At 39.6% G+C, this 18,404-nt stretch overlaps 1 protein-coding gene across 4 annotated transcripts in view; it reads left to right on the forward strand.

Moving 5' to 3' along the window:
* The window catches only part of LOC145981759 (myb-related protein A-like), a 114,367-nt gene that overhangs the window by 42,784 nt on the left and 53,179 nt on the right, over positions 1-18,404 (forward strand). For all 4 annotated transcript variants that reach the window (XM_083115172.1, XM_083115169.1, XM_083115170.1 and 1 more), the window contains exons 2-3: positions 15,000-15,129; positions 16,657-16,806. In XM_083115172.1, the coding sequence (XP_082971298.1) occupies positions 15,000-15,129; positions 16,657-16,806 (280 nt within the window). The remainder of the gene's footprint in view (positions 1-14,999; positions 15,130-16,656; positions 16,807-18,404) is intronic.

Genomic DNA, 18,404 nt, shown 5'->3' on the forward strand with positions numbered 1-18,404 from the left:
CTACTGGCAAGAGTGCATACTATAAGAAGTTGAGCATCGCCGTATTAAAAACATTGCTAAATCATGTGAGAAAGCAGAAAATTAGGGGTTGGGGGACAAAGAGTAAGGAATAGTTACTGATTCTATGAAATGTTCACAACGTTGATAAAAAAAATCATAACACCATTAAGCCTTGTTTCCATGATATGAAAAACTCAATATGCTGGCCAAGGCAGAAATTTATTTCATTTTAAAACATAAACGTAACGTTTCAACCTTCTAGCAAGGTCTTTTATACGTGGTACAGAGTCTGAAGAAGACCTTGCTAAAAGGTTGAAACGTTACGTTTAGTTTGTTTTAAAATGAAATAAATTTCTTCCTTGGTCATCATATTGAGTTTTTCAAGAAAATCATTTGCTAACTTACGCTGTACAAGAACAGCAATATTACAGCAAAAGATCAGTTGTCAGGCTGAAATTTTTAGTCGCCATGGCGACCTGGTGACTGGGATTTTTTCGAGCCCTGATAATCACCCTGTATATTCTCCTGTAACTGTTGTTTATGTGATAGCATCCCACTTCGAATGGGGTTGTAAGTCTTTGTTGAAGGCATTCGGTTGCCAATTTCTCTTCCACTGGACCGTGATATTGGTCTGTGATTGTCCTTTTCATCCATTTTATCTCATCACCATTCATTCTCATCTTCGCGATTAGCCAAACGTGGCAGAAACGCGAAGTAAATTAATGAAACCAACCAATCAAGCATCAGGATAGGTGTGTCTTCGACGCTTGTAAACAATGCACAACCCGCTTCTACATATATTCAGAAGAATCTATTTCTGTTTATATTTAGTTGAAATGCTTCAAAATGGAAGCGCTAAACTTTGTTTCTCCATCCACGTTATGCTCAGACTGATCGGGACTGGGCTTACAGTTCATAGTGGGATCCGGTCTCATCTTCATCACGAGAGCGGGGCTACTGCCAGACTCAGTGCAGTAAAAAACGTTTTTTCGCATCACCCCTTTGCGGGTAGAGGCTTGCCACGCCGCTCTTCCTTCGAAAACGTCTGCTACCATTGCACTTTTTTTTACCAAGCTTCGTAGACCCCAATCGCTTCTTTTAACTCAGCCGGCTCCCCAAATCTTGTCACGGCGACTTGGGAAGAAAATATTACGTTTGGGTAATATAATCCAGCGGATCTCCAAGTGTGCCCTGCCACGTTTTGAGTGATCCTGGTATGATGATTCCTGTTCTTTGTGAGTGTCCCTTCATCATATCACTAGAGAGCCTATTTTTAGGTAAAAACATTTTTTTCCCGTTTCTTCGAAGTCTGCCATACTATATACAGTAGAGCGTCGATTATCCGAAGTAATTGGGGGACATGGGTGTTCGGAAAACTGGTTTGTTCGGATAATCGAACTGTACATGTTTATTTGCCAAAAAGAAGTACTGTACAGTAAATTTATTCATAAAAACAGGCATCTCTTTAAGTATTACAAAGTAACGTACAAAGGCAACTTTAGTAGGAATATATAGTATGTGGTACAGTTTATTAAACAAAAATATGTACATATTACATACGCATTTTGCATGAACAATACACACAGTACACAAAATTAACGTTTAAAAAAATCCTTTATTTTGGTCAGCAGCGCCTTATGAAGGCCCCATTAGAAGCAATGTTCCGCCAGCGGTGGCTCAGTGCGGCGACTACTGTGGGAAACTTGGTTTGGGAGTGAGGGGGATGATGGACGGTAGGGTGGGAGAGTAACAGGTGCGAGCGAGTACACAGTTCGGTTAAGCGGTCGTTCGGTTGACCGACGTTCGGATAATCGACGCTCTACTGTATTTGCAATGTAATCTGTCAAAACGGCATGGGTTCGAGTCCGCCTGGGTTCAGTCTCTGGGTTTTCGGCCTGTGTATAGGACCGGTGGGCACAACCATCGTGAGGAAAATGGGGAGTTACGAGTGGGTAGCGTAACCCGGTTTCGGAAATCTCCTATAACGGCTGAGGGTTCGACGTGCTGACCCCACGTCACCCCATTACCGGTTGAAGATCTCCACGCCTCTAGGTAGGATTGTGGGAGGGAGACTGGCAGTCAGGAGATAGGCCAAGGCCCTTCGAGGGCTGTCGAGCCAAGGGTTATTGCCTTTAGCGCATATTCCTATGGAAATAACATAAAATGTACACGTTTTAGATATTCCAGATAAATTAAAGTTCCCGAATTCATTGTGCAAAACGCATATTTTGGAGTTAATGCTTGTGCAAAACGCATATTTTGGAGTTAATGGTTGCTAGAGACGCATATTTTGGAGTTAATGGTTGCTAGAGACGCATATTTTGGAGTTAATGGTTGCGCGAGACGAGCATATTTTGGAGTTAATGGTTGCGCGAGACGAGCATATTTTGGAGTTAATGGTTGCGCGAGACGAGCATATTTTGGAGTTAATGGTTGCGCGAGACGAGCATATTTTGGAGTTAATGGTTGCGCGAGACGCGCATATTTTGGAGTTAATGGTTGCGCGAGACGCGCATATTTTGGAGTTAATGCTTGCTCGAGACACGCATATTTTGGAGTTAATGCATAAAATTTGACGATTCTGGATTCCACAAGAGATTTGAAGCTTTGCGTGCGTTGTGAATGAGTTCATTGCGATACTTCAAGATTTATTGAAAGCTGGATGTTTACAAAAGGATTTGGGGTTTGTGTTTGCAAATCTAAGCTTTTTGTGTGGCGTTATAAGGTGTGTATACCGAACCGTTTGCGAGCCGCTTGTGAACCGTTCGCTGAAATTATTCTTACCAGCGAACTTCCAACGATCCATGGGAAACCGCGAACCACAAGCAATCATTTGTTCAGTGTTCATTTTGTCATCGCGTGAGGAAAAGTATGCGATTTTGGTGATGAGTGATGCGGCTTTACTGATGGCTAGTTTGTGCAAGAAGAAACAACGACGTTGGTGGCACACCAACCTGTATAAGAAACGCACTGGTACGGAGCTTATGATGGATTTGAAGTCACATTTGTCCGCACAAATATTCATCTCGGCACCTATTTCCCTCCAGGCATCTTCGTTTTTTGTTTTTTATTTTTTTTAAATGGTCCTTATGTTTAGGATCCCAGAGTAACGATACAACGCGCTGAAGAAGAAAACACAAGATCAATCTTGTTTAACTTTTTTCCATAACATTCACAGTCGTACTGAGTAATGTAAGTACAACATTAATAATAGTACTCATTTTTCACATAATGTATTTTTTTGTTTTTTCCTTCGCCTCTTCCGATTTTCTCTCGGCTATTTCGTATAGTCGAATTTTTTGTAATTCGAGATACACTCTGTCCCGTCCACCTGGAATTACGTATCATAGACTTCGGTGGCGGAGTGGTTAGCACATCGCTCCTCGACGCCAGGGATCCCGCGGGTTTGTGTCCCGGTGTGGATTAATTTTGTTGGGTGTCTCGGAACATAAGGCCATTTGGCACCTTTCAATGCATGCGGGGAAATAGCCTTTTGTTTAAAATTCTTACCTAAAATGTCCAAACAAGAGGTGTAAAAGGCCCTCGAGAAAGGTTAAGGTTGTAAAGGGTCCTGCATGGGACAAACACAATACATTAAAAAGGTAAGAATGAGTGATGTGCGTCTACGTGTAGACAATATAGACCAGGGGTTTCCAACTGGCGGCCCGCGGGCCGCATGCGGTCCACAGTACCATTTTTGCGGTCCGCGAAGCCAGTTTGTAAAATACACTAATTTTATGTATTTTTATTAAAATACGTTCTTTTTTTTACTGAAGTAACAGTTTCCGAGTATGGACTTCCTCAAATAACTTGCGTTTCTAACAGATATCACAGGTCATCTGAACGAACTGAACTTCAAACTGCAGGGAAGAAACCAGCTGGTGTCAGATTTAATGGGAAACGTAAATGGGTTTCGTAATAAACTGAAGATTTTCAACGTTGCTTTGGAGAGGAATAACCTGGTCCATTTACCAAGCGTCGGTGGCTAGCAGAAGATGAAGAAACACTGGACTTTTTCTTTTTAATTCAGTGCAGATATTAAAGAAATAATGGATGACTTTGACTCCAGATTTAGAGGGTTTTGAAGAACTTAAAAGCAGCATCCAGCTATTTAGCAATCCTCTTGGTGTTAACATCGAAGAACAAGAAGCTTCTCTCCAACTTGAATTGTGTGATTTGCAAGGCGATGTGTTCCTTCAAACTAGGCAAGAAAAGGGGCCAGAGTTTTTCAAATACCTTTCAAAGGAACGCTTTCCAAACCTTCGTAGTTTTGGGCAAAGAATGACATCGATGTTCGGCAGCACATACGCGTGTGAAAGTGTTTTTTTTCTTCAATGAAGTTCATCAAGAACCGCTACAGAAGCCGACTGGCAGATTCATCACTGCTTCACCTTCTGAGACTTTCAAATACAGAAATCGAAGTGGACATTCCAACTCTAATAAAAGAAGCAGATCGGCCTCAATTTTCACATTGAACACTTACTATGAAGGACTCTTATTTGTATGGTGTGTTTTTCATTTCTTTCAATTCATCCATAAGTATTGGGTTTTTGTGAAATAAATTGTAATTATACAATTTTGATTTGTGATTCCATCGTTTTTAATGCATGATTTTAGAAATTTAGGTCATGCGGAAGTACTACATTTTCAGTTCAGTACTTATGATTTTTGTAATTTTTAATCTCCGCCCCCCCCCCCCCCAAAATGCGGCCCGCCAATCAACTGCTGGATATAATTTTGGCCCTCGGACCTTTTGAAGTTGGAAACCACTGATATAGACTATGTAATCAACGTAGACAACATGACGCTCGGCGTTCTCCGTTCAAGGCACGCGCATCGTTCTAGCATGACGCTCGGCGTTCTCCGTTCAAGGCACGCGCATCGTTCTAGAAGCATCAACAATCGATCATACAGAGCGTGAATGATTACACCGTCCAGAAATACGTGTTTTAAGTATTTGTTTAAGTTGATTCAACCAATTCACTAGGTATTAATTGAACTGCAAAATAAACTTGTCCCGACGTACCCCCCAAAAATGCGATGTCCGTAGAATGACAAGATTTGGTTTACTTGTATTTCCACCATTTCACACGTGGAAAATCTGCATTTTCCTATGCAGTAACAAGACAAAAAAAATATTTTTAGCCTTCCCTTTTGTCACTGTAAGTAATGTGAGTTTTCACTGGCTGTCATTTGTTTTTCTTCCGATAGTCCCTTTTCCCCTCGTTAGTGAAAATTCCATAACTTTGATTACGTCAGTTGGTTATAGGCCCAGATTATCGACATGTTTGAAGAAAAAAACTACTTTCTCTTTCAAAGACCACTGGGATTTCTTTCTTCATTGTTTGCATTGTCTACGGTAGACTATGTAAACTATAAGCCAATGTAATCTTCGTGTAGATTACACGTATACAACGCATGTAGACGTAAAGTTACAGTCTGCGGCACATCACTGGTAAGAATACACTTGGAACTTCTTCAGACAGAGGAGACGAGTTATTCTCAAAAAGCTAAAAACGCTGTCATCTGCAAACAGGAATGATTAGAACAAATGAAAAGCGAGCATGGTGAGTGTTACTTCAGTATTTTTTTTACAGTATAGTGAATTTACATTGTTATATACCCGCACTGGGATTTGATAACATTGAATATTTTGGAAATCTAAAATTGTATTGAGTCGTGGTTAGGATATTTTCACTTCGTTTCTTAAGAATTGCATTCTTGTATGCGTGAAGGGTTGTAGAAGTATTAAAGAAAGTGGAAATTTCCAATTCAGGATGAAGTCTGTAGCATTAATTTTTACATGCATTAATAATTAAAGCAAGTCTAAATCTCTTGTTAAAGTACAGCTTCAGTTTTCATCTTAACTGGCCCCTTGTGGTAGGAGGTTTTCCTTGAATAAAAATATCCACTTTCTTAATTTCTAACTATACGTAAGTAGGGGGCGATTAAATAAAAGTTAAGAAAAGAGGGGGAAGGTCATGAATTTTGGATTTATTTTGGTAGACACCCTGATCAATTTCATGCCATCACTCATCATCTTCGCGATGTGACAAAAAGCGAAGTAGAATTAAACGAAACCTCGAATTATGGGGACTGTACTGTGTGATTTTCTAGCGCGCCTTTCGGAAGGATATGGACCTTTTCAGTGCCATTAAGACTGAGTAGCGAGTAAAGAAGACAAACTTCTTAGATCAAATGCCGAACTGTCCAGTCCGTTCTGAGTGCAGGCAACTTTTTCATCGTCTTCCTTATCTGTCGTTGCAGTCTCTCTGCTTCCCGCTTTTCCATTGAAGAAGGAGAGAGACCCCCCATCCATTGTGAGGGGAACTGGTAGGGGCAGTGGGGGGACCGTGGGAGACAGGGGGACGAAGTGTTCGTGTCGGAAAAGGAAGAATCGCGACTCGCTCTCTGCTTCTCGCTGACCAATCAAAAGCGGTCTAGAATGCAGTGGCGAGCCTTTATTTGTTCCTAGTTCTGTCAAACACGGTGGGGTCTGCACTGAGTTGAATAATACATGTTAATTGCACCTGTATCGGTGTCGGATTGCATGGTTTCGTATCGCGAGGCTCCTTGACGGTCGATTAAATAGTTATTGTAATTCTTGGGTTTCCCGTGAGTGACAGACGGGGCCCGAAAAGTCGTCCTATTCCATGCAGAGAGCAAAATGAACCAGTGTGGTTATTGTGTGTTTTAATTGCATTAAGGTTTATATTCAAATCAAATTAAGAATGAGCGGGAAGCATGCGGTTCTCAGCGGCCCTTATGGGTGTCCACTTTGTCGACATATGTAAAGCAATTTTTTATGGTTTTACCAGGAGCGTATATTCTAAACTAGCTAGGATATCTGCGAAGCCTGAAGTCTAGAGAATACAATTCAGGAGAAAAATCGATCAGAAATTGTAAATATTATTATTCATATCAGTGAGGAGATGACGCTGATTTTGGAGTTGGCAACCTGATTTCTTATGAGTTGGCAACCTGATTTCTTATGAGTTGGCAACCTGATTTCTTATGAGTTGGCAACCTGATTTCTTGTGGGTTGGCAACCTGATTTCTTGTGGGTTGGCAACCTGATTTCTTGTGGGTTGGCAACCTGATTTCTTGTGGGTTGCCAACCTGATTTCTTGTGGGTTGCCAACCTGATTTCTTGTGGGTTGCCAACCTGATTTCTTGTGGGTTGGCAACCTGATTTCTTGTGGGTTGTGGGAAGTTCAAGCAACATTGCAAATGATTTTAATCAACGAGATCCAGTGTCGCACGTGACAGTTGCACAATTACTCCGAAACTTCCGGCAGACGGGATCAGGCGACGATCAGGATGTCACAGAACTTCCATCGACGAAGAAACAGACACGGCAGGACTGGCTTCATTTGCAGTCCTCAAACCACAACACACGCAGACTATCACAAGAATGTAGTGTCAGTCAACCATCAATGGTTCGAATCTTGCAAGCGCACGTTAACTTCTCTCCCCCACACAGAAGTACCATCACCAGGTGTTAATCATGCATTGGAAGCATTCTCTCTCTTTTCTCACACCTGGAAAATGAGACATTTGTTACAATCATGCAGTCATGACATTTTCCTGTTTAAGGGTAGGTTGAAAGAACCTTCACTATTGCATTTCACGTGAAATTCTAGCTTGATTTGATGAATCACATCACCCCTTCCCTCTTACATATGTTTGTCTCCCTAAATTTTTCCAATATACAGGGCAAAGAGGGGTTAAAAAGGATATGAATGTAATAATCTTTCGAAAAGGTGCAACAAAGTGTGTTCATTTTATTTTATTTCATGTACTAAAGTACACATCTCAAACAATCGTTATGAAACCAGCTATATTTGTGAAAAGGAAAATTCGTTCCCTAGTCAGCAACGACAATTTGAGATGCGACAAAAAAAAATTGCTTGGCCACAAAGGAAAGAAATCTGAAATTTCATAAAACTCTGTGCCCTGATAATCATAAGTCCCCAGTCTTTCCCACGCATGATGTAAATAGGATGAGCGCCGACCTTGACCTCGCCTCCGTCTGAGGAGTTGGTATGCGCCGGAGGCCCTCGCGGGATGGGATAAGGCGCGCTCAGCCAGCGAAACACACCGCTTCCGTTTCCTGCGCCCGGCCAGGTGCTCGAAACACTGCCTCGCAGGAAGTTGCTTTTTCTTGCAAACAATGGCAGACTTCACACAAGAGCTACTTGGTGACAAAAGACTCACAAAGCTCTGCTTCGAATTAATCTGGCGGGAAAACTTCCTCAAGGCGCAGGAAGCCGCGAAACGCATAAGGTTCTCGCCTGACATTTATGGACTCCACAAAAGTATCTAAAAAAGGCAAAGAAATAATTTTCTTGCATTGAATTCTTTTGATCTAGTTACTAGACGACCCTCATGTGCATCAACGTCCCCAGACATTTTTGTGGGTGATGAAGCCATTGCTAGAGGCACATTTTTGGTAAATAAAAAAGCAAAATTTCGGTACAAGAACAGAGTGAATTTCGGGTTCAAAAGCGGTAAATAAAATTCAGTTTTGCTGTTATAGCGGTGAAAAAACAGTATATAAAAAGACATTTTTTGTTTTAAAAATGTGAATATAATCCCAAATTTAATTTAAAAACTGCACTTACTACACAAAATAAACATATTCCTTCTAATAGCATATTAAATTATTACCAGGATATTAAGTTTATTCCTGTATAAAGGGGTCCAATTTTGCTTCTCAAATATTTACAGCAGAATTAATCAGTTTTCCGTGAATTGCATAACTCGCAGGATACTTCAGACTTCAGAAAGTGTCACGTCGGTATATAAACGGTAAATTTCGTGTTTGAGTCTATTTCCCATTTAGCAGTTCAATTCGCATAATTTCTGACAAAACAGGGTAGGAAAATGCACCTCACACCTTTCAGAAACATGAAAAATTAACATTACAATGTGTTAATTCACATTTCATGTGCATTTAATAGCCATTGCTATTAAATTGTATAGCAGAAATAAGTATGTGGCATTTTTTATTTTAAAAATAATGTTCATTTGAGTGTCTCAGTTTTGATGTAGACAAATATATATATAACATTTTCAGCGAAAAATGAAGGTTCGACCAGGACTCGAACCCGGATCTGTGCCATACCGTGCATTTACCCTACCAGCGCCAGATTTTTCGCTGCCGCGGTTTTCCCTGTGTGTGCTTAATAATGAAAAATATACATGCTCCATTTTTTCTGCCTGCTTTATACAGTGGACATAAACTGTACGTCCTGTAAATTTTTAGAGGAAAGTTTTATTGTTATTACGTATCCATTTATCTTGTTCGCGAGAAGGAAGTCGACCAGGTAATTTGCGAAAGAGGGAGGGGGTAAAGGCGGCCGGAGGGTGGTGCTGATCACATCACTTTCACAAAATATGTTCGAAATGGGCCCTATTCCCATGTGCCTTCACGCCTCCATTATGCATATACTGCTTTTCCGGATTCTCTGGAGTAGCGACGCGCAGAGGGGAAAGCTTGTGGGCGGGGCCAGACTGGGTGAGGAAGGGTGCGGGATGAAAGCAACGAAGTGCTGCGCGGTGTAACGGCCGTAAAGCAAAACGCTTTCTGCTACCAATTTCTTATTTTATTCTTAACAATGGCCAGTGTATTGTTTTGCACAAATAACAAATAATATTGCATGTTTATTTGTCTTTTGATGCTATGAAGAACAGAAAAAAATTAAAACAAATTTAAACATACATTTTCAAAAAAACATGCAAATAACCACAAACTATGAAACATCATGTATCAAAATGTGTTTTAAACAAGTCTGAAAAACATGTTTCAAACACTTTGTTTTAAACATTTGAAAAAAAAACAAAGCCATGTGTTTTAAACTTTTGAAACAAGTTGTTCTCGAACACATTCAACACTATGAGGCGCTCTCCTGAATGCAGAGTTCCCCTAGACTTGCGAGCTGACATGTGTACTACGGAACTACTGCACCGCGAATGAGCCCCCTCCCGTGGATGCCCCTTCCCTCCGCGCGTTCATTGGACGAGGCGCACAGCCTTCAACATGCTCACAGAACGCGTTCGCGTTCTCTTACTCCAGAGAATCCGGGAAAGGAATATAGATTGGCGTTACCTTTTTGCGCGTAATTTGACAACTATTTACTTTTCGCTGAAATGTCTGTTTTCACATTTACAGCGGTTAACTTTAATAGAACACTAAAATTCTGCCCAAGGCAAAATTTATTGTAAAAGACACTATAAGCGTAACATTTCCACCCTTTAACAGGGTTTTCTTTAGACAAAGATTGGCTTGAGGTATAACTATGCAACGTTAAGTAAGTCAACTAATGAACCTAGTATGGAGAGGGTATTGGTATTTGGTATTGAATTCATTGAATTACGGGAATTATGCGTGAATTTTCGTCCGTAGACGTGAAAAATTACAACTTTATTAATACAAATCCCATTGGATTTATATAAATGCCCTGAGGCAAGATATCACAGTTTATATTTTATTCTTATCGATGAAGGAAAGGAAAGCTGCTTTGAAATTAAAACAGTACGTTTACTTCTTTAGTGTCCTTTGCAGAACAATCTATCTAACAAACGAACGATTATTAGAAGATTAGATATCTTGAAGTCGATCAGGTAGGTTCGAGTTTGAAATTCTTGTACAATTAACAAATTTTCGTAGATTGGTATATCCCGAAACATTCGTGACTTATGTTTGTAGATGTACAGGTTTATTCATATGTCAGTGTCACATTTGGGGAACATCGTGTGCGTGATGTATGAGACGTGCGAGTCCGAATCATGCCGCTAGGCGGCAGCAGTGTACAATATGGCGTTCTCAGGTAACGGAAGAGCATTTTGCGTGATACATTGTTTCGGTGGCCGTCAAAATCCCGACTTCACACCTTGTGATTTTTCTCTGGGGATATGTGAAGGACAGGGTGTTCATTCCACCGCTTCCAGCTGATTTGAACGACCTCGAGTTCGCATTACAGCAACGATAGACCGTGACATGCTGGTGCGGGTGTGGGCAGAATTGGACTATCGCCTGGATGTATCCCGTATAACCAAAGGTACACACATTGAGTACTTGTAAGGTATGACAAACAAACTTTTTGAGATTGTCTTTCTTTTTTTATATCATTCATGCTGATATGTTATGTACTTATTTCACAATAAAACTCCGAAATGTGACATTGACTTATGAATAACCCTGTATTTCGAGTGTATGTGAAATGGCAAATGTAATATCCCCACCTTAAATGAAATATCTTAAATATATATACCGTTTAATTAAATTAGAATTTTTGGATACACTGGAATATTACAAACCCTTTATAATGTTTCTATATTTGTATGCGAGTGTGTGGGTGGATGGTGAGAGGCGGTAATAATAGATAAGGTTGAAATAGAGAAAGCATCTGCTTGTAGCCTTGAATTTTTGGAAAGTTCGCCTTGACAACCGGGAATTATACTTGAATTTTATCATATTCCTAGAGTGGTCACCCTGTATGACCCATGCCCAGACCGGGATTTGAACCCTGAATCCCTGGAATGGTGGTGCGCTGCACTAACCACTCTGCCACGGAGGTCGGCTATTTGTATTGTACCAGCTACTAAATATCTACCCTATTCTCGGTTTCCTTGCACCTAGAATAATATCAAATTTATTAACCGATAATATTACTACTCGATACCAAGTAGTCAAGTGTGTTGTACTTCTTTGCTAAATGTGTAATCTGTAGGGAGCTGAAGTTGATGACCTAAAAAATATAGGTATATGACCTATAGAATGTCCTAAAAAAATAGGAAAAATGACGTAAAAAATGCAAAAAATGACAGTTTCAGGTTAAAAATTGAAATGAAAATGAAATTAAACGAAATGCAATCTTGCTTTAAGAAAAGGCACCAAATGATACCATATTCAACGAGGATTTCCAATGAAATCAACCGAATAATTTTAAAACAATTTAATGAAAAAGTCGTATACAGTGAATGAATTGGTGTAAAATGCATTAATTTCCTGCATCATTGCCTGGTGATGTAGTGTGTGGTGTGTTTCTGTGGCACTGTAAAGAAAAATTATCACGATCAACGTAAGACAACTTTTGTTTAGAAATTTAACAAATTGTATAAAAAAAAATAGGGAACCAAAATGAGGGACGCATCCGGGAAAGGGTTCATAGACACGCCCCCCCCACCCCCCCAGGAAAACGTACGTTGGGAAAGTAATTTTTAACATCAGAAATTGTTTGAAATATCTGAGTTTGCCCCAGATGGGCACCTGGTGGTTTCCCCCGACAAAACAAAAGACTTGTCACCAGTTAAGCATTTCTTTTGCTCGTAAATTGCAATCCTGGGAGATATGTATATAGACCTATGATCACCTTAGTGAAAAGACTCAAGAATATTACCAAAATGTGACAAAATATGACGAAACAATACACCGAATATTGCGAAAAATGACTGAAGAATGCCGAAAATCGGGGAAAATGACCTAAAACCTGAAAATTGGCAAAGAATGCACTTTAGAATTATCTTTTTTGGGTTCTAGACGAAGTGTAATATTGTGTATATTTAATGAGCATCGTGTCCGAGATGTCAGAAAAAAGATGACATTTCATCAACTTCCGCTCCCTAGTAATCTGTATAGCAACATAAATGTGAGATTTAAAAATTTCGGGCCGCACATCCTTGGGGTAGTACAGCTTAGGAAAACGAGGGCAGTGGTTCACAGTGGACTGTAATCATCCAATAGTTTGTCACTGATGCTTATCTTGGACAGGAAATGCTCGGAATTTCAAGGTCCTCCCCTTGGTTTTCATTTTCACCCTCAGCATGAAATGGAGCAGGTTCAAATCGTGTCTGGAGAAAGCAGAAAGGTAAGGTGGAGATGGTTTAAGATGTGCCTTGATCATTATGTAGCTAAGACACACGAAATATACTTGAATATGTAGAGTAGATCGCTGAAATGTGTAATATTTTTTATAGTTTTCGATCCTTTTGTTCACTTCTGTACTTTTCTCTGGCAGTAGTGAACAACGAAATCGTTTTCTGCATTACGTAATGAAACTTAGAGAAATGACGTACATATCGCATGTTATGTAAACGTATATGTTACGAGTAAATATGTTTTGCATACATTTACACATGTATTTTGCGCCCTTCAAAGTATACGAGGAAAACTCCCTCTTATTTAAAACCCTTACCTTAAAGTTAAAAAAGGGGTGTCCAAAGTTCCTTGAGAAACATTAAAAGTGCAAAATTGTGAAGAGACATGCAGGAGTAGTAAGGAGTTTACTAAACACTTCTCAGAGACAGTATAGAAGGCCGTACTTCTCAAAAAGTAAAAACATTGCTGAAAATACTGTCATCATCTATCAACATCAGAGCTGGAAGTGATGCTGGGAGAATATCATCCCCCAACTAACCAAATCCTTGAATTCCGGGAATTATGCGTGAATTTTACGTGAAAAATTGAAACTTTTTTTTATTAAAAAATTATATCCCGTAACATTTGTGACTTGTGTTTGTAGATGTATTTCGAGTCTGGGTGTGTGAAATGGGAAATGTAAGCTCCGAACCTTAAATTAAATATTTTGAAATATATATACGGTTTAATTAATTAGAATTTTTGGATAAATTGGAATTGCACAGACCCTTTGTATTGTTAATACATTTTTGTATGTGAGTGGTTAGAGGAGGTAATATGTAAGGCTGAAATCGAGAAAATATCTGCTTGTACCCTTGAATTTTTGGAAAGTTTGACTTGAAAGTCGGGAGTTATACTTGAATTTTGTCAAGGTCATAAGAGTAGCCACCCTGTATCTGTGCAACTTTGTTTTCGCAACAGGTATTTCGGGAGTCCGTTCTACTGGCCGGAGACACACGTAAAGCCTGAATCACACGGAACTGAATTACCAGTAGGAATGGTCTAGTTGACGCTGGACTGACTACCCAATTGCTACCACACGGTACACCGTACTTCAGTAGTCTTTTGTTCCCATAATGGCGGCCGCGTGGGATGTAAACGTATCACTTCACACTTTTAAAATACGATAACTATTCAACCGAGAGGAATATCGCTTCGTATTAAATGGTTTTAGGTGGAGATGAATGGCGCTGATGAAATACATACTGTACAACTTTTACTGTACACGTATGGAAGAATATTTTAGCTTTTTCAATTGTAAACCACGTGCACTCACCATGGACGGTGTAACTCGACGTGCCTTTCGTGCTGTATGTATTATACATTGTAATTGGAGCAGCTAACCGAAATGATCCATGAAATGCTGTGCTGTAAAACTCAAGTACTATGTGTTATAAGATTTTTGGAAGCATTTATGCTTTTGACTAAAGCCGGCTTAAAGGTGGATGTGGTCGAGCAATTTAAAGAATGTTGTAGAATTACTGCTTTGTGCTTTTATTAAAAAAGGAAAAGTATGAACTAAAGATTGGCTCGAAAAAAATGGTAATCACTGCGTACCGAACAAGCTTTTTAACTTGGGTTTGCATTATTCATACATGAGATTCGCAGGATTCATTCACACAAAAGAAGGTCAAACATTTATTGATACACTTGTAATAATAAGGATTTTCATTTTCAGCTAATCATATTTTTCACGTACACATCTCATCGCTTTGCATAAATAACTAAATATTAATGCACTGCACGTCATCTATTTGCTTTTTTTAAAAATCTAGAAACTGAGAAACTATAAAATAAACAGTCAGCACTCGGAAACCAGACAAAAATCGCTCCTTTGCAAACTCACATATTATCTTCACATGACAGAATCCACTTGAGGAAAGCAAGTAGCAATTAGAACATGTCCTATTCCTCCAAACCAGTCAAGCAGTCAGCCAGGCGGCCATGATTGCTACCTAGAAAGTTAGTTCAGCGCCAACTAGGGCATTCCTACTAGAAATCCAGTTTCGTGTGATAGGGGCTTAACTTGTAGGCGCCATTGTCAGCCAGGTGTTGAATGCAGTGCGTCTTCTTCCAGGTCGAGATCCGGATATGAGAGCAGCTCCAGCGAGGAGGTCTCCGATGACTCGGCCACGACGGACGAGACGCCCATGTCCCGCAACGGGAACCGGAAGAGCATCAACAAGGGCCGCTGGAGCAAAGAAGAGGTGAGTCACTCGTTCTCTTGGTACTGTCTCTCGGTGTCTCTGCGCTGTTCGTCACGACACGAGTGAGATCAGATGGAGGAGGAGGAATTACATATTGTTTGCCCGTCCGGTCCCGATTAACCTTACTGTGCATCAAGTTGCCTTAAAACTCCAAATCAATATCCGAAAGCGGGCCAAAGAAATTTCATCTCGTCGCATTTCATTGTCATGGTTAGGATTTGCCGAAAGTGGCAGAAAAACTACGGGAAATATCAATCAGTCATCTAGCGTTTCATTAACAAGATTTTTTTACATGTTTTAAGTGTGTGTATATGTATATGGTAAAGAGAGGGACACTTATTAGTGTTCTTATTGAGTATACACCCCGTGACTCCTTGATGACAAGTACACTTATATAAGTTTCGTTTCTGGTAATTTGCTTTTCCATATTTCATTGACACAAATATGTGGGTGTGCGGAAATGCGGAGTGAATATACATCAGCAATAATGTGTGGATTACCTTTTCGGCTCATTTACTTCCACCTGATCATCCTCGTCGTGGCGATTAGTCCAGATAAGCGACGTAAAAATTCAAATTATAGTGGAAAAGGTCTAAATATGGGCCCCTCCCTTTTTATTTTGTCATTTTCGGAGCAAAAAAATTAATATATCAAGCACTTGCCTTTAAGTATAGAATATCTCAATTTTTTTTTTAAAAAAAAAGAAATTTTCAAAAAATGGTAAAATGATGTATTTCAAAATTGTGGTCTAAATATGGGCTACTAGTGGCAACATCAGAAAAAGCAATTAAAATTTTTAAAGAACAGTCATTTATCGCTAAAATATAAAATTCATATTTATGAATAATCTGTTGTTTTGAAAATCACGCGGGATTGGAAAAAAATAAAATTAAGAAAAACATCCAAATATTTGTTGAAAATGTGATCTCGGCATTAGATCTCATGTCATAGCCCATATTTAGACCATCACGCTATTTTTCTTCAATTTATTTTCGCTCTCTGTGGTACGTATTTCACAAACAAATCATGGCATTATAAAAGCCCACATTTGTTTTATGTACCGCTAATATCATAACCTATTCAAAACAGATGATAATTTAGAAAGCGCCGAGTTAAAACATACTTGCAAAAAGTTTTCGGAGGTCGCAATTCTATAACAGCGTCCAAGGCCGAAACTAACCCCCACTTTCTCTTGCGAATTGGCGCCGCAACCTTTGTCCTTGACAGATAACCAGTTCCAATAGCCTCTGCCAGGCTGCAGCTCCCGGGAACGCTGATAACTCCAAAATTCATATTTAGACCTAATCCTCTAATAATGTCTTAAGTTTAAGTTCAGCCAAAGTAATTTATTGCATGGTATCCGATCTCTTCAGTTACCGTAGGAAATGATAGTGCCGTGTCTGGCGTATATGGAGGCTGTTTGGATTGTTACCGATGCATATTTCTTTTGTGTATTTCTATTCAACCAGGTTCTAAGGTAAGTTGTGTATGAGGTGTTGAACGCTCTTTTGTTTCTCCGATCTGCAGGACGAGAAGCTGAAGCACCTGGTTGAAGTCCACAACGAACGGTGGGACATCATCTCGCAGCATTTCCCCGACCGTTCGGACATACAGTGTCAGCAGCGGTGGCAGAAGGTTGTCAACCCGGAACTTGTGAAAGGACCCTGGACCAAAGAGGTATGTATCACCTTTTTATGTTGCACAATCGTCTTATTTGATTCCAAAGAATGTAGTTTCCTTACCTACGGAGGTTTGGCCTACATTTTCATGCTTTTTCCTTGAATTCCTGGATTTGTGCGTGACCGTTGACGTGACGTAACGTAATTGCAACTTTTAAGCTGTGTGGAAAATTAAACAGAATTCTCTCAATCCATTTACTTTGTTAGCGTTCTTTGCAGAACAATCTACCTGACAGGCGGAAGATTATTGCAAGATAATATATCTTCAAGTCAGGTACGTAGGCCCTATCTAGAAATATGTTTCGGGGGGAGGGCGAAACAAGTGTCTCAGGAATAATAATAATGTTTAAATTAAAAATTATATTAAATCAAATTAATATTATTATTACACGATTAGGTAAAGAGACTAGCTATAAAAATAGATATAGCAGCGCATATTCATTACGTAGCTTACTTTTAGTTAAGATTGGAATAATTTACATAAAAACAAGTGCTCTGGCAATGAAATTAATGTCAAATAGATGAATAATTGAATATTTATCGAATAACAAAAATGATGTCGCATGTAGTTTGAGAAAAGTAAGTTTCTGATTTAAAAAAGTTCAGAGGAAATTAATACCCATCGACTATGCAACAAATGCTAATATTTTCATTACTTAATTTTAGTACTTGGAAAGTCTATCGGGGGGTCCGGACCCCTGGACTGCTCCTAAATATGTCCTTCCTGTCCCTCAAAGCCGTATGATCCCAATATAATCCTAGTTTTCCAATAGGTTCAGAGGAAATTATACAATAGCTAAACAAATATATTTTTCATTATTTAATTTTAGTACTTCATAAATCTTTCGGGGGGATCTGGACCCCCCTAAATACGTCCTTGCTTCAAGTTGATTATAAGTAAATGAGTTTGAATTCTTATAAAATTACCAGTTTTTCATAGATTTGTATATGCATTTCGAGTCTGTGTGTGAATTCGTAAATTAAACTCTGCGCCTTAAATATATATGCCGTTTAATTGAATTAAAATTTTTTGATACATTTATACAGCATTCCCTGACATTCGCTACGTGACTGGACGGCAAGCACCCCGGCGTCATCGCTTGCCTTTCCCGGTGAACGGGTCCGCCACAGTCGCACGCTACAGTCTGTTTTTTTTTTCGCTCTCCCTGCCTTCGCTATCTTTCCCTTTCTGTTGGCGTTGCAGACTGACGCCAGTATAATCGTCCCTCGGAAGTTGTGTTGTGTCGTGTCCGTGTGTTGTTGTGGCTTAATATGGCACCACAAAAGTTTACATTATCTTGTCGAGTGTTACTTCGGAAAGATGAATTGTGGAGAAGTGCGGCGACTTTTTGCAACGAAATTTCCTGGTGTTTCCGTTCCATATAGGACCACTATATTAAACCTCGAAAGAAAAATGGGAAATCTAAAAAATAAAGTGTATAAAGACAATCCGCACACCATCCGTGAGTTAAAAGAGTATTGTACGAGAAATCGGAAGAATTACAGTAGACGACGTTGCACATGTAAATGCCAATTTCCTTGGGAGATGCCAGGAATGTGTTGCAGCAGAGGAACATCATTTTCAACACCTTCTGT

This window comes from Lepisma saccharinum, chromosome 30 (assembly GCF_977018435.1).
Source record: "Lepisma saccharinum chromosome 30, izLepSacc3.1, whole genome shotgun sequence".
Classification (NCBI taxonomy): domain Eukaryota; kingdom Metazoa; phylum Arthropoda; class Insecta; order Zygentoma; family Lepismatidae; genus Lepisma; species Lepisma saccharinum.